This window comes from Accipiter gentilis, chromosome 20, assembly GCF_929443795.1.
Source record: "Accipiter gentilis chromosome 20, bAccGen1.1, whole genome shotgun sequence".
Lineage (NCBI taxonomy): Eukaryota > Metazoa > Chordata > Aves > Accipitriformes > Accipitridae > Astur > Astur gentilis.
This window is the reverse complement of record NC_064899.1, coordinates 9,313,274-9,332,925: the sequence shown is the minus strand read 5'-3', so window position 1 is coordinate 9,332,925 and position 19,652 is coordinate 9,313,274. Positions and strand designations below refer to the sequence as shown.

Here is a 19,652-nt window from a genome sequence, read left to right as displayed (position 1 = left end):
GCCTCACAGACCTGTTGGAGTCCTCTGAAAGAGTTATGAAGCATATGGTTAGCTTTGACCTCTTTGATATGATCTAGCTGTGCTTCTAGAAGGCTTTTGACAGGGTCACTCACCAAAGGCTCTTAAGCAGCCATGAGCTAGAAGTGAAGATCCCTGCATATATCAGTAATTGATTAAATGACAGGAACCAGCAGGAAGAAGTAAATAACGAGTTTTCACATTGAAATAAGGTCTGTTGTAGTGTTCCACAGGGATCTGTACTAGGGCCAGCACTGTTCAACATACTCATAAATAAACTGAAAACAGGTTTGAATATCAAGGTGAAAAACTTTGCAATGACATTCAGCGTAATAACGCTAAGGGGCCTTTGCAAAAACTTGCAAAAGGAGCTTATGACTATGACTATGCTAATACACTTCACCTGGCAAGGAAACTGGCTTTTGCAATGTAATTGTCCATACCATTTTTCTGTTATTACAGTCCTTAACAGCAGTTTAGCCTGTACCAGCTGGCACTCTCCCAGAAAACTCCTGTCAGTGTTTAAGGACCAAGCCCAGGGTGATTTCTCATAGATGATATAGACAAGGTAACCCTGAGTTGGAGGAAGGCAGGGGAGAGAAGAGGAGAATTTAGCCATATGGATTTGAGCCTTGCCATCCCAACCAGTCCCTACCTTACAATGGTTTAATAACTATAGTAGTTTGCTACATATACATATACATGTAGTCTATGCTGTCCCGATCCAAAGCGATACAGTGAATGGACACCAAAATGATGGATGGTGAAATTGTCATGAAATTATGTAAAGCCACACACATGGTAAATGCCAGATTTTACGTTTAAAATAATAAAGTCTGACTACTGCCGTCGGGGAATAACACCATAATGTAGCAATAGATAATAACAGGAAAACATTAGCCCAGAGCCCTGCAGCAGTCAAAAAAAGCAAACAATGCCATGTATCATGATGAAATTAAGTAGAGAATGTAATTAAGCTGCTGTCTATATATGCATGAAGAACTTGCAACTTGAATACTGCGACAAATTATGATCGTCAATCTCAAAAGATACACCAGAAAAATGGAAGAGATTCAGAGGAGGGCTACAGGTGCAATCAAAAGTATGGCACAGCTTCCAGACAAGGGATGATTGAGCAGACAAGACCCAGAACTTTTCATCTTGGAAAAGAGACAGCTGAAGGAGAAGTTGGTTTAAGCGTATACATTCATCTGTGGCAAAGAGTGAAGAGGCAATGACTATTGGTGGTGTCCAATGACAGTATTAGCTGTCTAATGAAGCTGTCAGTTACAATGTTCAAAAAACAAACAAAATCTTGCTTTTTACAAGATTGTTAAACTGTGAGTCTCCTTGCAGAATGTTGCAGCTCCTAGAAGCTTACATGGTTTCAAAGCAAAACTGGAGAAAGTTATGACAAAGAGAATCTATTGGGGATTACTAAAAACCTAGTATTTGGAGACTGAGAAAACAGACAGGAGAAAAATCATGATATGCTTCTCCATGGTTATATACTATCATGGATGTCTACTTGTTGCAGACATCCTTGTCTTGGTCTATCAGGATACTAACAGAATAAACAATACTTTATTACACTTATGTCGAGTTTGTTCCATGTTTTGCATTTGTCTTTCATTAATGAAGTCAAATGAGATGCAAGTGAAAGGCTTTTTTGGTTGTTTGTGGGGGTGGGTGGGTGGTTTCTTTTTAAGGAAGAAATTCAGACCTAGAAATAAGAAAAAGGAAAGTCATTGTACTTTGTAATTCTGAGATCTATATTATTCCTGTAAGTGGTAGAATTACCATTTGTAGGTATTTTAGGGTGCTTATTATGGAAATAAAGGCTGAAGCCTCAGCTGCATCAGACTGCTTTCAGATTAACTGAGATAACAAATAGCAAAAAATTATGTTAAACCTATGCACTATTTCTGTGCACATATTCCTGTGCTTGCAAGGGGTCTGCTCAGCTCTGAGGATGAGACTTTCTTGACTTTGTGATCCCACTGGAGACAGCAGAAGGGCATAAAGGGGTCTGAGCTCTGATAAACGACAGCATTCAGCAGCTGCTCAGTTCCTTCAGGAAGGAACGGGCTGCAATTACCAGTCTGAATCTGCTAACTACCTTTAATTGGTCAGCAACTGAGCTTTTCCAGTCTGGAGAAGTGAATGTATATTCCCTTGCAGGTAGTAATTAAGTCTGATTTTCATGATCCTTCTCTATAAGAACAAGATTTCTAATGACTCCAATGGACATAGGCAAAAAAAAAAAAAAAAAAAAAAAGACGATGGGAGAAATTCATGGTTTTTAAAAATCTGGGAAACACTAGCTTGAAGATGTGTTTATTCCGAGAAATTCTGGCTTGTAACAACTTCTCGGGCCATTATACAAGCTGTAGACTCAGAAAGTTTAGCAGGCTCTCCTCCTGGTGCAGGCTATGCTCAGGAGACACGCAGAGGTAGGAGGCACCTGACGTGGAATCCCAGACTGCTTCGTTAGGACCTAGCTGCGTGACCGCAGCGGACTGCTGCCTAATGAAGCAGCAAGAAAGGGGCATTTGGCGAGAGTGCGTAGTCCCAGTTATCAGGAGATCTGGTAAGTACCTCCTGTCATTAACAGTGCTGCCACAGGTGAATCTCATCTGCTTCACGCAGGGAGACTGATGAGAATCACCGTGTCTGGAAAATGGGGGTCTACACCTTCACATACTGCTTGGGTTTGTATCAGGCAGATAGAGGGCTGTACTGCTTATGAAAAACAAACAAACAAATGAAACCAAACAAAAAAATGCCTTAAATATTGCAGGATAATATTAAATATTGCCAAGCAGTTTATTGAGACAATCTTAAAGGGGAAGAAAAGAGAAGAATTTTGCTTTGATGACAGCATTTATTTTTCCTCCTGTTTCTGAGGGCTATTCTTTAAAAACCATGAATGTGATGACTGTGTTGCACTTGTAAATAAGGTGTGCTATAAAAACTTATAATGCAGCTTCATTATATGATAAGAGTGAAACGTGTCCCCTGTGGAGAAAAATCGATACTAAAGATCAAAGGAATATCTTCAAAAGGCGTTGCATTAAGAGTTTACAAGTGCTGTATTTCCTAGTTCCCCTCATGTTGATGAAAAGCAGATCATGTAAAAAGGTTCATTATTGGAGAAAAAAGAGTCTTCTGGGTTTTTTTAAATGTGAAAATACACATTTCACTTTTGTAAACCAGTGACCTGCTGCCTCAGGAGTAGATATTTTTAAAAGTCTCTTCTTAGCTTCATTGAATACCTTTGCTAACAAGAGAGAGACCCTTATGCAGGATGGGTTGGAACTGCTGGAGGCTTCATTCACTAGCTGACAAAAGGATAGTTGGGGGAGAAAAAGTCCAGAAACAGTTTCATCCGCACCTCGGAAGAGACTTGCTCCAGAGAAGGGCAGATGGCATTTTCACTGCCCAGGGACAGTTGCTTTAAATCACAGCTGTGTCTCTGTACAAGTCTTTGCCAGTGGGGATTAACCAAACATGAATCAACACATTCTCTTGCCAGATCCACCCACCTGGGGGACTGGCGTTACTCACCGAGAGTGCTATAGAGAGGGTGACTCAAGCCATGTTGAGACGAATTTGAACCAGTGTCTCCAATGTACATGCCCAAGAGGCTGGTAAAACTCTCAAATAAATGCTAATTCTCTCTTGTCACAGCAAGATAAATGTTTCTTATAATGCACCTACAAGCCATAGATTCATTTGCCTAAAGACATTAATTCAACAGACATTCCAATACAAATTGCTCTTAGTTCATCTTCCCTAAAACTTTATTTATATTCGCGTGACTCCTTGACTCATGTAGCTAAGGGAACCTGCACTGGTATCCCAGACACAAAGAACTGCCTTCAGTTGTTTCCTGGCAAAATTTTCAGCTGAGCTTATCTCCACTGTATATACTGCTGAACAGATCAGCAACCCAATGGGCGAAAAAGTGGTTCTGAAAATCTGTTCCGAACAGTTTGCAGTGGGAGCTGCTGAGTGGGGAAGTGTTTCTTTTTTAGAGTGGCCCGTGTTTCTGTGCCTGAATGGGATCTGAGAACTTGTACTCAAAGAATGGGTGCTCACCAGTCAAAAACCTGTCCCTTAAGTTTTGGGGATCCCTCAAAAGCTACTTCAGCTGTCATAGAAATAAATGAAAAGACCTTTCTTGATTCTCCCAGGTTCAGCAAAGGAGGTCACTCAAGATGCACGTTGGCTGTTTTCATCCTTTCAACGTTACCCCCAACCCCATCTTTACCTGTGAAGAGGGGAGAGGGTAGGAAAAAAATTAGGAAGATGGAAAAAAAAAAGGAGCTTGTTTTTAAAAGTCAGTCATCAGTGATACATCCAGTCTATATTCATGTTTGTAGGATGACTACACTCAGAGAATATTTGAGCACTGCAGTCAGAGGGAATCATGTGTATGCATACTTGGGCTATCTTTAATTAGTTTGGGGAGTAATAAAAGTGAACCTACAGTGGCACAGACCTAGCCTCTACCTAAGGCTCGGTATTATTGGTGGTAGCGTGCTGTTTATAGCACAGCCTTTTGTTCCTACAGCTTCACTGCTCTTAGTATTCAGGCTAGGTAGATTAAAGCTACATTCAGATATTTTGTTTTCAAAAGAAACACAGCCCAAGTCAATGAGATCACTTCCATGCATGCAGGCTACACAAGATTTATACTTGCTGTGTCCTGTTAAAATACATATTTTAGTTTGACAGATTGTTTGGATCATCCTGAACATCAGTTGCATCTTTCCTATTTAAAGAATGGCGAGTGCAATATGAAGCACTGCTGTTGCAGTTAACTCTGCTATTTTTAGCTGTACACAAGCACAACAGCTTTCTTTTAGAACAGAATATTACTTCAGTATTAACAAATGAAACAAACTAATGTGGGATACATTATCAAGTTGCCGAAGGTTAGCCTTTCTTCATGTCATGCTAGTGAGTGACTGTGCTGCACTAATTAAAAACATTGCCATGGCAATTGCTATAGAAACATTTAAATTGGCATCATTGCTAACAAATCCCTGCTATTGATCCCAGCAGGGCTTATTTCACACTACACCTGAAGAATCTAAATAGAATATTTTACATTCAAAAGGACTTTAAAAGATACGATTTTTCCAGTTGCTAATGTGCTCGGGAGAATAATGTCTTTCATACAGAGATAATTCATTTACCTGGAACTGTTGTAGGATTCTGATATCAGAATCCTTACTGCAAGGAGAGACTGTAATGGTTCTAGGCTACCACCACAGATGCCTCAAACCGTAAAAGTAAAAATATTTATTGCCTCCACTCAGATCCTCTGATTTGCAAAGTGGGGAAAGAATGTAGGTTCTCCACAATTTGGGGCATTAAAATGTTGAATACATTAATACCTCATCTTAAAAGAAGTTTCCAATGTAACTAGGAAGAAAACCATTTTCCACTGTTTGACAAGAAGAAGAAGTTGACTGTTGTACTGAGTTAAATGGTGGAAGCAGACGTGAAGCGAGAGGGATTGCCTGTATAACTTTTGATCAGTTGCTTAGAACAAAACCCATTAAAATTATTCTCTCTGGTTTCAGACTTAAGATCTTTGTGCCTCTTGGAAGAAAACAAATTAGATATTTACCGTAATGTTCAGTAGATCCAGACTGACCCAGACTAATAAATCTCTCTCTTTACACCTAATACGTCCAACTATTGTAAAAATCAAAAATGGGCAATAATAGGCTTCTCCCCCCCACCCCCCCCCCCTTTTTTTTTTTTTTTTTCATTCCAAAACCCGAATCTTATCCTTCTTGACGTGAAAGATACTACCTTTCCTCTCAGTGTCAGTGAAGTCCTTCTGTTAATTAGCAAGGAAATCAGTAGAGGGCAGCACTACACAGAAAACCACACATTTTAAACAACGTCAAACTGAGTTCTGCCTTGGCTGGGACAAAATATGGGAACCTAGATTCCTCCGAGAAAAACCTGTGTTAAAAAATAAGTGCGCAGAAATAATTTCTTATAGCAGGCTCAGAGCATCTGTGCACAGTGTATTGTGGTCCCTTGAACATCTGCTCTTACTTTTCCAGACTACACCAGAATCCTTTGTTTCAGTATTAAAATACACCTTCTGAGTCTACCAAACACAATTCCTTACCCACTTGACGTGTAGCTGACTACAAGACCAGATGCATAAAGCCAATGACCACCTCGAAGTATTTCTCTGAGTACAAAGGAAAGAGTAGTATAAACATCTCATGCATTTGAATGAGTATGGCAAGTAGTGTTTGGATAGAAATGAATGAAGACAATTTCAGGAAATTAAAAATGGGTAGCTTTGAAAAAGCAAAAGTGAAGCATTTGAAATTTGAAATTTTATTTCCATTTGAAATTATCACAAAACTGAACACGCAACCACACTTCTTAAAATGGCCAAATGAAAATATATTGATGTCCCCTATCCTTCCTTGGGTTTCAAAAAAGAGAAAAATAAATGAGACTAAATAATTTGAGTGTTAAATTTGTTTAAGTTTTGAAATAATGACATTTTGAAGAGAAAATGTGAATTGTTTGACTTTTTTGGATAACTTCTTTTTCACAGCAGTATTCGAAGGCTTAGAGAGTTTTTGTAGGATATATTTTTAGGATTTTTAGTAGTTCCATAGATTCACTATGTGTTAAAATTTTGCCAAACACATGTATAGTTTTCAGAGCTTTTTGGTTTTTGTTTGGTTTGTGGTTTGTTTTGTTTCAATGCATAAGAGCTGATATGTTCCAAGAAACTAGAGAAATAAATCAGTCATGATCTTAAATATATAAAAACATAAAATTTATTGGAATAGTTAAGTAGCAACACATCACTCATATACAAAGCAAAAGCAAACAAACCCAAAATTTGATCAACATGAATATTTGAACGTGCTATCATTCAGAATGTATATAAGATGAATTCTTGAACAACAGTCCAACAAAAAGTGCTGTACTACAGCTGTGAAAGAGCACTGTTTGAGGACAAATCAGGCAAGAGTATCTCAAGAAGAGATAAGAATTCAGAACCATTGGACAAACTTGATAAACTGCCCTTTGAGTACTGTATTTTCAAAAGTAGTTCCTGTTGCTGTTTACTTTCATTTTACAATACCTTAACCAGGATCTAATTTACAAAGTCTGAAGAGGCCCTGCCTCAGACGGTGCAGTGGGCTTGATTTGAGGATCTGGCATGTCTTATGCTCTACATTGATAAATAGTTTTATTCAGTGATAAAAACTACTTCAGTCTATATTATACAGGGAATTAGAATAATCAAATTTAGACATGGATAAAAAATTAGTTAAGTGGTTTTCTTTTTCTTTTGATCTGTATCCAGTAAGTTTCAATCACAAGGCAAGATCATGATGTATGCAACATGTTTTCCAGTTAATGTCAAAATTTACTGGTATTAAATTAGCCACAGGAGAGTTCCCCTTTGCCCCTCTGCATGCAACAGGAACATACCAAGCATTACAAGGGAGAAAACAAGATTTTGAGTATACCTATAGAATTCAAAGAAAATATATCCACTAATGTATGCCAAAATCTACGAACATTCTTGATTTTATGCAAATAGACTTAACTTACTCTGTGCTTTGATTCTTCAATTAAAATGAGGTAAAAGAAAATAAGAGTTTTCCTGCATTATATCCATGATCTTCTGCATAAATTTAACACCTATTAAATTGTTTGGGGTATTTTTGTTATTGAACATGTTAGAAAGTGATAAATATTCCAAGCCTTCACTTCTTGCTCAGCTAAAACTCTTTTTGAAGTTACTAAAATGCAAAGACTTTGATCCTCCTTCAGGATTGCTAGTTAAGATCCTGAGACCATACAGAATATCATCATTTTAAGAAAAACTTCACACAAGGGCACAATCCTATCAATTTAATCATTAAGGCCTTTAGAGTACAATCCACTGAATGTTTTCTGTTAAACAGTTTCGGTTCTCGACTGACTAATAATTTTCACAAAAAGCATCTTATTTCCTAAAAAATCTCACTTTTTATACAGAAAAAGACTCCCTTCCCCTTCCCTGGAAAAAAAAAAAAAAAAAAAAAAAAAAAAAAGTGAAAGTACCTGCTGGTAACGTTGGGTTGTGGGAGAAAGGAGGATGGATATGTATATTTTTTTTAAAATTTCAGAACTTCAGTATTCTAAAACTTCTGGGTGTGGTGGTTTCATGCTACTATCACTGTTCATGGACTAGGATTCCCAAAGCAAACGATACTTCTGCTGCTGAATTGTTTTCTTATGCTTTCTGTAATATGCAATGACAGCTCAGCTAAAGATATGTTAAAGCAAAAGCAGACCTGAGAGGAAACCCAAGTTATGGAAAAGACTGGGACATCAGGCACCTCAGCTGTACTGCCAAATAAAGAGTATGGGTTTAAAAAAAAAAATCTTTGGTTTTGGTTAAATGTTGTTTACAAACTTCTACACAAAACATCAGTGCCAGTCTCAGAAAAATAATGGCAAAAATAAGGTTCTATATAATGAAAATTCCCATTCATTCAGGAGGGGAAAAAAATAAAATGCATTATAATGCAGAATTCTGTCCTGAATGCAGAATTTTGTTAACCCCAGCAGGACTCCTATGAACTGAAACTTATCTAATAAGTACTTTTTCCTTCTGGAATAAGGAATCTGTTGAAGGCATCAATAATACTTTAATTTTCATATTATGAGTTCCTTTGTTCAGAAACAGAAGCAGATCCTCTGGACAATTGGGAACAAAGGGGAAGAGGGGTTGTATTAATCATGAAGTAACAGAAAATTCAGATGTGCAGACAGTTCTGAAGAGACAGTAAGAGAGCTGAACTGGGAAAGATTACGTTGGAAGGTCTGCTATTTGGGCTGTTTCGTTGTGTCACAATGCTGCTGGTAGCTAAAGTTTTCAGATGAAGCAGTATTTTACTCAGATTGTGTTTTAAATTAATGTCTATATACAGTGTGAGAGAGTGAAATAGAAGAAGATAAAGGAGACATTAAAGAACTTGACTTAAAAACTTTCTGAGTAATTGTTACGCTTATATGTAATTTCCATGGGTTATTGTCATGATCACTAGACTATTGGTATTCCTGTTTCCCTAAGGCCATGGCCTTAGGGAAACAAAATTATTGCAACTTACTGAAATACTGTTCTCCATTCTGTAGGTCCTACTTGCAAGAGGAATATAACATTTGAAAAATTTGTTCCGGTGAATTATTAGAGGACTGGAGGCTAACAGCATCTCTGTAAATGATGAGGACTTACTCCTTCTTGACAGTTTTGCTTTGGAGCTGTATGTTTCATGCGATTCATATGAGGCCATCCCAAAAAAGGACTAACAAGCACTTACGCAGTGAAAGGATAACAGGATTGTCAGAGAATGATGGCAAAACACTGCACCGTACCAAGCGTGGTTGGATGTGGAATCAATTTTTCTTGCTGGAGGAGTACACAGGTCCCGATACTCAATATGTGGGCAAGGTAAGCGTTGTGTTTAAAGGGTTCTTTAGAGGTGATGCATCTGACAGCCTTGGTATTTCCCCCCCCTTCTCCACAGTTATTTTGCTTTTTATACAGCAATGATCCCAATTTCTCATTTAAGTCAAAAAAAGCATGTCATGGACCACCTGAGGCTTCCATGACTGTTCAAAGTTGTGGGAGAAATGAAGCAATTTGGTGAAAAAAAAAAAAAAAGGAAACTGTTCAGACTAAAATGTTCCAACTTCTTATTACATATGCCCATGCAAGTTTATCACTGACTCATTTCCAGTTTTCAACTGTTAAACATAAATATTAGATAAGGGAATAGAGAAGTTATGCTTTCATTCATCTACCTCATGTCATTTGCCAGTATACTGGGATGTGTACTTCCTCAAATGAAATATAGAATTCTATTTATTAATAATAAAATTGCTGTCTACGCACAATTCCCAGTATGGATAAAGTGTTTGAGAAGAAAAAAAGTCTGGTTTTCATCATTTCTGCAGTAAATTGAGATCTTTACTTGATTCCTTGAAAGACTTTCCATTCTTTGAGACCTATCTACATCAGCTATTGTCAACAACAGTACCTCTGAATTCCAGCTGTCTGCAGTCCTACCTTTTCTAATAACACACAACTCAAAGATTTCCAGATTTTTAGCCCTTTGTGGTGTCTCACCATCCACAGATGTGCCTTGTCGTCTCGTGTAACTAAGTAATCTTGGTAGAGGCCTTGAATACAGACAACAACCACCCAGAATGACTTACAAATTAAGAAAATGTTAATCTTAAGATCTTAAGTTAATTGGTGTCCATTCCAGCTTACGTCATTCATCCACAATGCTGTCACTAGCTTGGATTTTCAGGTAGCTCTCTCACTTTCTGGTGCCTAACTACCAAACAGATTGAGACATTTTTAATTAAAAGACACCAAAATGTTTTTGAATATTGCAGTTGCAGTTGTAGCAGAATTTTTGACTTGCAGTAGCAGAAATAAGATGAGAGCCAATAACCCTATTGCTAGAGGCATTTATCAGTGTGTAAAATAGGAAGGTTTGTTGTAGGCAAAGGGGTTTCCAATAAAGAGTGAAGTAACTGCATAGAAAGATTTCTGAAAAAAATTTGGTTGAAAGTATCTTTTAGTATTAAGTAAACTTGCAAAGAAAACATACAATAAGGTGCACAGTAATATAGATCTCCATAGCCGTAAGTTCTACCTAAACTCACAGAAATATTTTTTTTTGTAAAAATAGAAAGCTATTCTAGAGGAGAAGCAAGTATCAAACATAAGAGTTGATTCCAGTTTCAGTCCCACTGCTATAGATGAATGGACTCCAAACCATGTATGCCATTCTAAATCTCAAATAAATTAAGCTTACATCAAGACTGTCATCACCATCTCTGTTTCACAGAAGGAATGCCTACATGGTATATTGCAACAGATGCAAACTTATTCTGCATTTATTCCAAACTAACTAAAAGCCATTGGACCTCATTACTATAGAGCTAAGTCCAGGAAGGAAAACAAACGGCTGTACAGCAGTTGGATCTGAGATGATTCATTTCTTACAACTCAGATAACATGTGGAGATTTTTCACATTTTACTGCAAAATATTGTACAGAGGCCCTGAGGGAGAGGTCAGTATTATTGATCTCTAAACAGATGGAAATCACCCCAAATATTACCCTGTGTTCCAAAGAGATGGAGTTGGATTGAAGGGCTAAACTCCATGTCGTTGCATTAACTTTAGAACAGTTTATGACCTGACAAAATGATTGTAGTTCTGTCCTCAGTGGTATAAACCCACAGTAAATCCATTTAAATTAGTTCAGATTATCCTAGGTACACGTGACATGCAGCACCAAGAGGGAGATGCTAAAACAAGAAGTCAGCTAAGGATATTTAATATTTTTTTTTAAAAGCAACAATTTTTTTGAACAATATTATTCTGAGAAAGGCTTAAATCTCAGGTTTAGTATTCTCCTGCTCAAAGTGATGGTAATTAGCAAACTGGTATGTGTGAAGAGAGAGCACTTTTATTCCAACCCATGGGGACTAGTTCATAGCCAGTATTCTTATCCAGTCCCTCTTTAATATGGATATGCACAGGCAGATGGATTACTGGAGTAGAATAATAAAAGTTGTACTAAAAATTAAATAAACTGAATTAAGAAACTTTATCAGCAGAGAAACTTCTAAGGGATCATAGCCATAATACTAAAAAATCAGTGTTTCCTCCCCAGTTCAATTTTCAAACAACTTTAATCTGTTAGGTCATTGTGTTTTGTTAGTGATGCTACTTGGTTGATGCTTTATTTATTTTATTATGAGTGCATTCTGTTATTGCCTTTGGGGTAGGATCACTCGGTACGACATAAAGGGATAAAATTTATTTACGAAGAAGGATGGGTACATGGGGTGGAGAGCTATTGTGTGACAGCTTCACACTTCTCGCTCCCGCTGCTCAGCCCCCCAGCCCAGTTTAGACCAGCAGCAGGGACCCAGGGGAACTGGACGCTTGCTTTGGCCACTGGACTGTCCAAGTCCTGGCTGGCAATCTGGCCCCTAAAAGGGCACTTCTGCCTTGTGCTCAGGCCCCTCTCGGTGTCAGAGGTTCCTGGAGGGAGTTTTCCCCCCATATCTGAGGTGTCTTAAGTAGCACTTTTTAAAATTACGTTGTCAGCAGCCAATGGTCTTACTAACCAAGTAGCCCCAGGACGATCTCTTTCCCCATATTTAAAGCCAAATAGAAGTTGTTACTTGTGGCTACTCTCTCCCTCTGGTCTCCTTCCCAAATATCTTCCAAGAATGGAAAGTGGTTAACAGCTCCATCATCCCGGATTTTTTGTTTCTTTCCTGCACGTACCAAACCAATCTAAGCAGTTAGAGCGGAAGATAGAATCACGGTCTAATTTATCTGAGTGGTGCTTGTGGATAGGCTTCACCCCGTGGCAAGAAGTAACTAAAAAAGAGCTCTGGTGTCCTTGTAAGGTAGATGAAAAACCCAACTCCACACAAACCCGCTGCATGGCTCCCAGACTGGTAACAGGGGTAACATGGTGTTAATGGACTCTGAACAGCTAGAGCAGAGCTTATGTTCTCAATTATAGTTAGATGGCTTTTAGACAAAGGCTGTGGTAGTGATGATAGGTGACATAAAATGGAGACCAGTAAGTGCATCTAATGCACTTAGAAGAAATAGAAAATATTGTTTGATGAGCAAAGGAAGTTAGCATTCAACAGCTGCCAAAAGACTTGATGGCTAGAAAAATTGTAGTAAGGAAATTATTCAAAGAACAGACCTAAATGACAAACCACCCTTCAGGGACAGGGCATACATGTAGAACAACTGCCTTGCTAATGTGATGGGAGTCAAAAGTAAATCCAGACAACCTACAGTATATCCGTCACACATCTTTCTTTTCTTCTTCCAACTCAGAGGACCCATCTGTCTCACCTACTGGTGCATGCATAAAAAATAAGGGCATAGGAAGTTATAAATTTGTTAGGTCCTATTACTCATGCCTGCAACAATGCAAGACCTGCTTACAACATCCTTTCATTTCTTATCCTTTTAAATTATATTCAGGAAATGCTTACAGAAACCACTGGCTCCATCATGCTAGGTGTTGTACAACAATTGGATAGGGAGAAAAACTTTGCTCTGGAGAGTTTGCAGCTGAAATATTTAGTGAGACACAGGTAAGGTAAGCTGTATCACAGAGTCCTGTTTAAAAATTTGGCCAAGAAAAAAACCCCTAAAAACGTCTAAAATATAAAAATGCCCATATTCTTTCAAGATGCCTGTTGCCTGGTGTGATTGTTGAATATCTCAGTGAGATCATCAGTGTGAGGAATTTTCAGAGGATGTAGTAAGGGGAACTGTAAAATTCCTTCTGCCTACTAAGAATTCACAAAAAAGAAAAAGTGGATTACAATATAACATTCAGAGTCAAACGTTTGAGAGAAGTTTCTTTTTAAAGGAAAAGAAACAACTGGCATTTTGTCTGTGAAATATGAAGGGGTTGAGAAAATAAAACACCTGACTGTATAGCATACTGTTTCATTCCTTGGTTTCTGGGATGTCCTTTTCTTTCACTAGGGAGGGGCCATAGATCCCACTTCTCAGCTGATACTAACTTTAAGCCCCATGCAGAACCCGAGAAATTAAATCTAAACCACTGACCTTCTATGAGAAAATCCTACCAAATTTACTTACTTCCTAAACAAACAATCCAAAGAGATAATAATCTAAAAAAAAAAAAGGACATGCAATTTAGGAAGTATTAAAATGTTGATGGGGATGATGTTCATTAATTAAAGGAAAAGCTAATAGAATGCACAGAAGGCTCTAACCAACTAGCCCTTTAGGGATAATTAGTTTTATATTCCAAAGTTAATACTGATTTTATGTGTCTCCATTCCTAAATAACTTACCTGATAACCACTGAATGGGCATCAGTTGTGCAAAATGCCAAATATCCCACCTCTTTAACTCCAGTATTATGAAGCATCCCTAGGTGGGAAGAAAGCGGCCTAATCAGAATCGTCAGCCATTTTGAAAACCATAGTCCTTTATGCTTTGCAAAGTGATTTCAAGAGACAAGAGATTTTCCTTCCTTTAAGTCACTCGAGTACATTTTTTACATGAAAGCTAGTCTCTGCCTATATCAAACAGGCACTTTGCTAATCAAAGGCTGCTAATCTTGACGGGCAGATAATGTGTGAATTTCTATGCAATGTATGTTAGACTCAAATCAAACACCTGTCATAACCCAGCTTTTAAAAATAATAAACAAACAACAACAACAACAAAACCACTTTTGTACGCCACCTGCAACCTTTCTTTTTCATATTAAGGGGGGAAATACAAAATCAAATAAAAAAGAATTGACACTGCTCAAACTTAGCTGCTCCGTGAATAACCTTCTGTTTTGTAACTTCCGTAAAAGTAAATTAACTAAGTTTTGCATATCATAAGCATCATTTAAATTGGATGTAAACTAAAAAAAAACAAACCCTGTTCTACCTCCAGTTAACCTGTGAGTTTGATTCATGACATTTGCCTGTGTGTCTTATTAAGAAGTATAAAGTGAAAAGAAAAATATTCAGAGGGTGGGTTTTTACGGGGAGACGGTTTGTTTTGTTTTGTTTTATTTTCCAGAGGGGTGGGGTACAGCATATATCTGCCACATAACATCTGCTGCAAAAATATTTTTTTATTAATTATCTAATATTGTTTTCTTTATGTACTGAATTTTATCTTAATCTTGCCTTTAGAGTATGTGAGACAACTTACTTTTTCACTTGTGCCTTTAATCAATTTATGCAACTAATCCATAAGGATTTCTTTACAGCATTTGTTATTTTCCCTCCACAGAGTCAGTTTAAGAACCACTTATTCTTAGGATGAGAGAACATACAGGTGCACTACCCTTCCAGTGTTTCAAGTGTGCCCTCCACTTTGTTAAAGATGCAACCCACTTGTCTCATTTGAAAAACTGTTGCACTCAGTACAGCACCTAAATGTTGCTAAAACCAGTGTGTTTCTTTGACATCTTTTGTCTAAGCAGTATGATAAGTTTCAAAAAACCAACAGAATCATAAACAATCATATGTTGCTGACATATAGTCATTTAGAAGTGTAATTCAACTGGGGGAAGATTTTCTCACATTCTTAACATGTTCTATCTAGCACGTGCTATATCCCAAAGCCATCTTTTAAAACACAGATTTGAAGAAGATTTAATAACATATTTTCATTAGAAGCTCTGCTCTTTAAGTAAAATCAGTACTTTAAGATTAAATAAAAGAAGAAAATTTAGTGGGGTCTCTTGGGTCTCATCCTTTTGTCTTTACTTTCCTCTCTCGGTCACCAAGTTTCTCCTTGTCTTTGAATAAATACAGCAGAAATAATGATGTATTAAAACAGAAAGGAAAAAAGCCATAAGGACAGAAAAGATCAGAGATAAGAAAAAGACTCTGACCAATATTTTAAAAAACAAGAAACCTAAAACCTATTCGATTCTAAAATTAATGAATTAATAAATTATCTCCACTTACATTGCTTTCTTCAGTTAGCACATTTTTTCAACAAACACTTGATCTAATTTCAAGCAGCCATATCTCTAGGCAAATGAATCCCCAAAATAAATCTAAAATGGAAACAGGCAAACCAAGAAATAAAAGGTTAAAAAATATGCCACAAGTCCCTGTCTCCAGATACATGCATAACTTAACTACAAATACTGATGAAGAGCCATAGATTTACTTGTTTAAGAATAACTTATTTTCTGAAGGCTTCCATCATAAACCTTACTGAAAAATTGCTGGAAGGAAATATTTTTTTTGTCAAAAAACAGTAAACCCCAAAGTTTTCAATAAAATTTTATTGCTGCTTTTAGAAAGGAGGCTGGAGGGCCAGGGAAGAAAATGTTGAAAGACAAACGTGACATCTTCCAAAAAAAAAAAAAGACTTTTTTCTTTCGGAGAAAGGACAGCAGCTCATTTCTGACAAACTAAATAAATTTTTAATTGAAGTTTCAAAAATAGTGAAGAGATCTAATCACAACATGCATGTCCCAGGTGTAAACAGTTTAAATACGAAATACCTTCAATGTTACATCGCAATGATAGGCCTAAGCTAGAATTTTGCAGTCAAAGTTGGACATCATATTTCACAAAATAAAGATTAATGTCTGAAAACAACTGCAGTGATCAGACTTCAAAGACATGAATAACAAGAGTGAGTTGGCATTGTTTGGTACAGATAGAGCAGCTGTCATGAGATCTGACAGCTTCTGTTTATTCAATTACATAAAAGAGTGCTAAAAAGATAATCTCAAGTTCTTGTCATGTTCAGGGCAAGAAGTTGGGCTCATAGTGTCATAAGGTTGATTTACATTCAACATCAGGAAGAAGTTTTTGTTGGTAAATACAGTCAATACAGTGAAGTACTAGGTAAAGATCACTCAGAAAGACAGGATTATCTTGATACTGGAGATTTTCATGACAAACTAAAAAACGATGTGCCAGAAAGTCCACACTGATTCTTCCTGGAGGCAGAAGGATGGCACAGATTATCTCTTTTGGTCTCTGTCTCTTCGGTTTTCAAGGATTCTGTGTGAGTTTTTCAAGTTCAAATGCTAAATCAGCTCAACTGCTTGTGAAAAGCAAAACTAAACCAAGAATAAACCCAAAGACGTAAGAAATGAGGGAATCCTCAAGCTGTTTATTCAAAACTCTTCCCTTTCCCTTTTCCTTCTCTTTTCCTTCCCTTTTCCCTTCCCCTTTCCTGTCCTCTCCTGAGACAGAACATCCAATATGCAATGATTTTCAAGTTAAAAAAAAAAAAAGCAGAAAGCTGCCAACTGTGTGCCTTTAAAGACCCTTTGTGTTTAACTGAAAAAGGAGAATTTTCAAGATAATTTTTAAGAATTTAGCGAGGCTAAGTGACATCTTCATCCACAGCATAGATACAGGCATCTGAAAAATTACCCAGCTACTGTTAAAGCCAAAGCCAATACGAGACAATTCAACAGAAGCAAAACAATAATAATTCCCCGATTCTTTTCCCTTTTCCCTGCCGTGCTTCTCCTCTCAGGTGTGGAAAAATTACGCTCACCAGAGAGTGTGCTCAGAGCACCCGTGGGTGGGCTAGGACAAGGACAACAGTAACGGGGGTCTGGGGCCCACGGAGGTCCCCTCTGTGGCGTTTGCTGGGATGGAGGGTGCTGACAAGCTAAAGAAAACTGAGGCTTGAAGTAAACCCACCTGATTTAAAGACAAAGTGGGCATGATGACTAGAGTTCTCTTCTGTCTTCAGTGGTAATTTCCAGTTGCCATTTGAAATACCATTTTCATTTTAATAAAAACCGGCTTTTCTGAGCTTAAAAGCCTCTTGGTCTTGGCAAGCTCCTTATGTGAAAAGGCCTAAGCAGCTCTGCCTCGAAGATCTAGCTGTCTCAGGAACCTGCCACAATAGGTAATTGTTATTCATAGAATAGCCCTCTCTTCTTATTACCACTTCATAGGCTGGTATTTCTCAGCCTTGCAGCTTTAAGCCTGTGGGAAGAGAAGATTAGACTAGTGGCAATCCGCAGACCTATCATTATCTGTTATCAGGCAATCATTTATTGTGCATGAAAAGGTGGGAGGGTGAGGAAAATGTATTTCACAAGATACTTTTCATGATGTTGTATATTTATTGCATTGATTACATTATGGGAGCGATTCTGAAGAGGGCAAGTGTTTTGACTATATTGTGGTTTACCGGTACCTGCCAACCTGGTGATAAAAAGAGTGCAAAACCCATCAGAGCAAATCAGTATGTGACTACTTAGAAAGGGCAATTTGACTGCATCAGAGGGTGGTATTGTGCAACATCTTGTCTGTTGGAGAAAGGTTTATGAATAGTCACCCTGAAGACAAACAGAGGAGCTGTCAACAAGCAACTGTCAAGAACAGCATGTTTTTTCTTCCTGTACGTGTCTGATACATCAAATCCTGTCTGTTGCAGAAATCATCATACGTTTCAGCCTTCTAGAAACTGAAAAATACGTTAGTCTAGCCAATGTAATCAGTCAATTTAACACTATGCTGGGTATCAATCAAAAGAGGAATCTGTGATCTCTTATCAGTTATAGAAATATGTAACTACAGTCAAATCCTTGCCGTATGCATTGCTGTAGCAACATAAACATACTGGGCTAACTTCTGCTCTCTCTTACATCAATCCATGGTCAAGAAACTCTGCTGAAATCTCTTTTCCGTTTTTGCCAGTGGAGTGTAATGAAAAGAGTGAGAAAGCATTCCGGCCTCCATGACCATTTGAGAAGTTATAAATTCCTCCCTATCTTGCTTCACATTTCAGGGGCAACAATGCCCATTTTGGACGGAAGCCATCATACCATTTTTGTCAAATTGGGAGTGTGAGGAATTGACAATCAGGCTCATAATATTAAATGAGTTTTAGCCTTAACTGAAGAGAAATTCTTTTTATGTGTTCTCCATTTCCATAGAGGGAACCTAAGGAGAAATGACCTCAATTCCCCTCTGTTTAGGTTGTAGAACTCTTAACAAAATCTCAAAGAGGTCTTTGGAATGGTTGATTCAGATACAAGAGTAAAGTTGTAGCCCAAACCCTGCCATGAAAATAATTAGTGATGCTGGAAATAACTGTTAATAAAATATGATTGAATATTTGCTTTATGTACATTTTGCTTTATTTTTTTTCTGTCTGTAAAATGCAATTGCCAACACTTGTCTAATGAAGCTTTTCCTCAGAACATGTCTATGTATGAGGTGTTCCCACACAATATTACCAAAAAAGCTCTGGAATATCGTGAAAACAGCCATGAATCAGCCATTTGATTGAAAGCAGGGCTTGGAAGTAGTTGGTTGAATAAGATAATCAGGACACACTATGAAAAGGAGAAAAAAGAGAACTAAATATTTAATAGCTACCTACTTGGTGAACAGTGTTTGAATGCTTGAATTTGTGATATAAATGATTGCTTTAACTATGCATTCCTAGTACATAAAAATGACAAACCCAGAAGTATTAAGTGGGATATTGTTATACTTCTACTCAAGCATTCACAAATTGCATTTACCTAACTTCAAATTTGTGATTGTTGTCACCACCTGTTGCCATTTTTGCCCCTTGAACTTTTAGTTGTTGTTACGTATTTCTGATTAAGAGCTGAAATATATTTAATTTCTAAATATTGAGAACAAATTTGGTTCTTATAAAAAAGTTCTAGTTTACAACATCTATGCAGCTTAAGTGGAATTAACACTACTATATCACACTGTTAAAAATGTTGCAACTACTGATGCAAGCTTTAAAAATGGTGCTTTTCTGATAGTTCAGTCTTAGAGGGATTGTGGAAGTAAGCATATTTTTCTTTTTAATAAGCATTTGTGATGAATAAACACTGTCAAATACCAGGAGGTAACAGAGCATTAAATGTTCAAATATAACTGGGTCAGGTAGCTGACTGATAGGACTGAATTAACAAATGAAAAATAAAATACAGAAAGTATTTGCTTACCTTGTCTCTCTACCACTGCAGCATTTGCATTTAAAACGCTGAGACTAAAGATCCTTTAAATCAATAATTAAAA

The 19,652-nt window shown here is 37.4% G+C and overlaps 1 protein-coding gene across 1 annotated transcript in view; it reads left to right on the top strand.

Annotated features, from left to right (window-relative positions):
* Positions 1 to 19,652, top strand: part of CDH9 (cadherin 9) — a 96,284-nt gene that overhangs the window by 21,035 nt on the left and 55,597 nt on the right. Inside the window, exon 2 of the mRNA XM_049823795.1 lies at positions 9,208 to 9,523. Coding sequence (XP_049679752.1) covers positions 9,293 to 9,523 — 231 coding nt within the window. The 5' untranslated portion in view covers positions 9,208 to 9,292. The remainder of the gene's footprint in view (positions 1 to 9,207; positions 9,524 to 19,652) is intronic.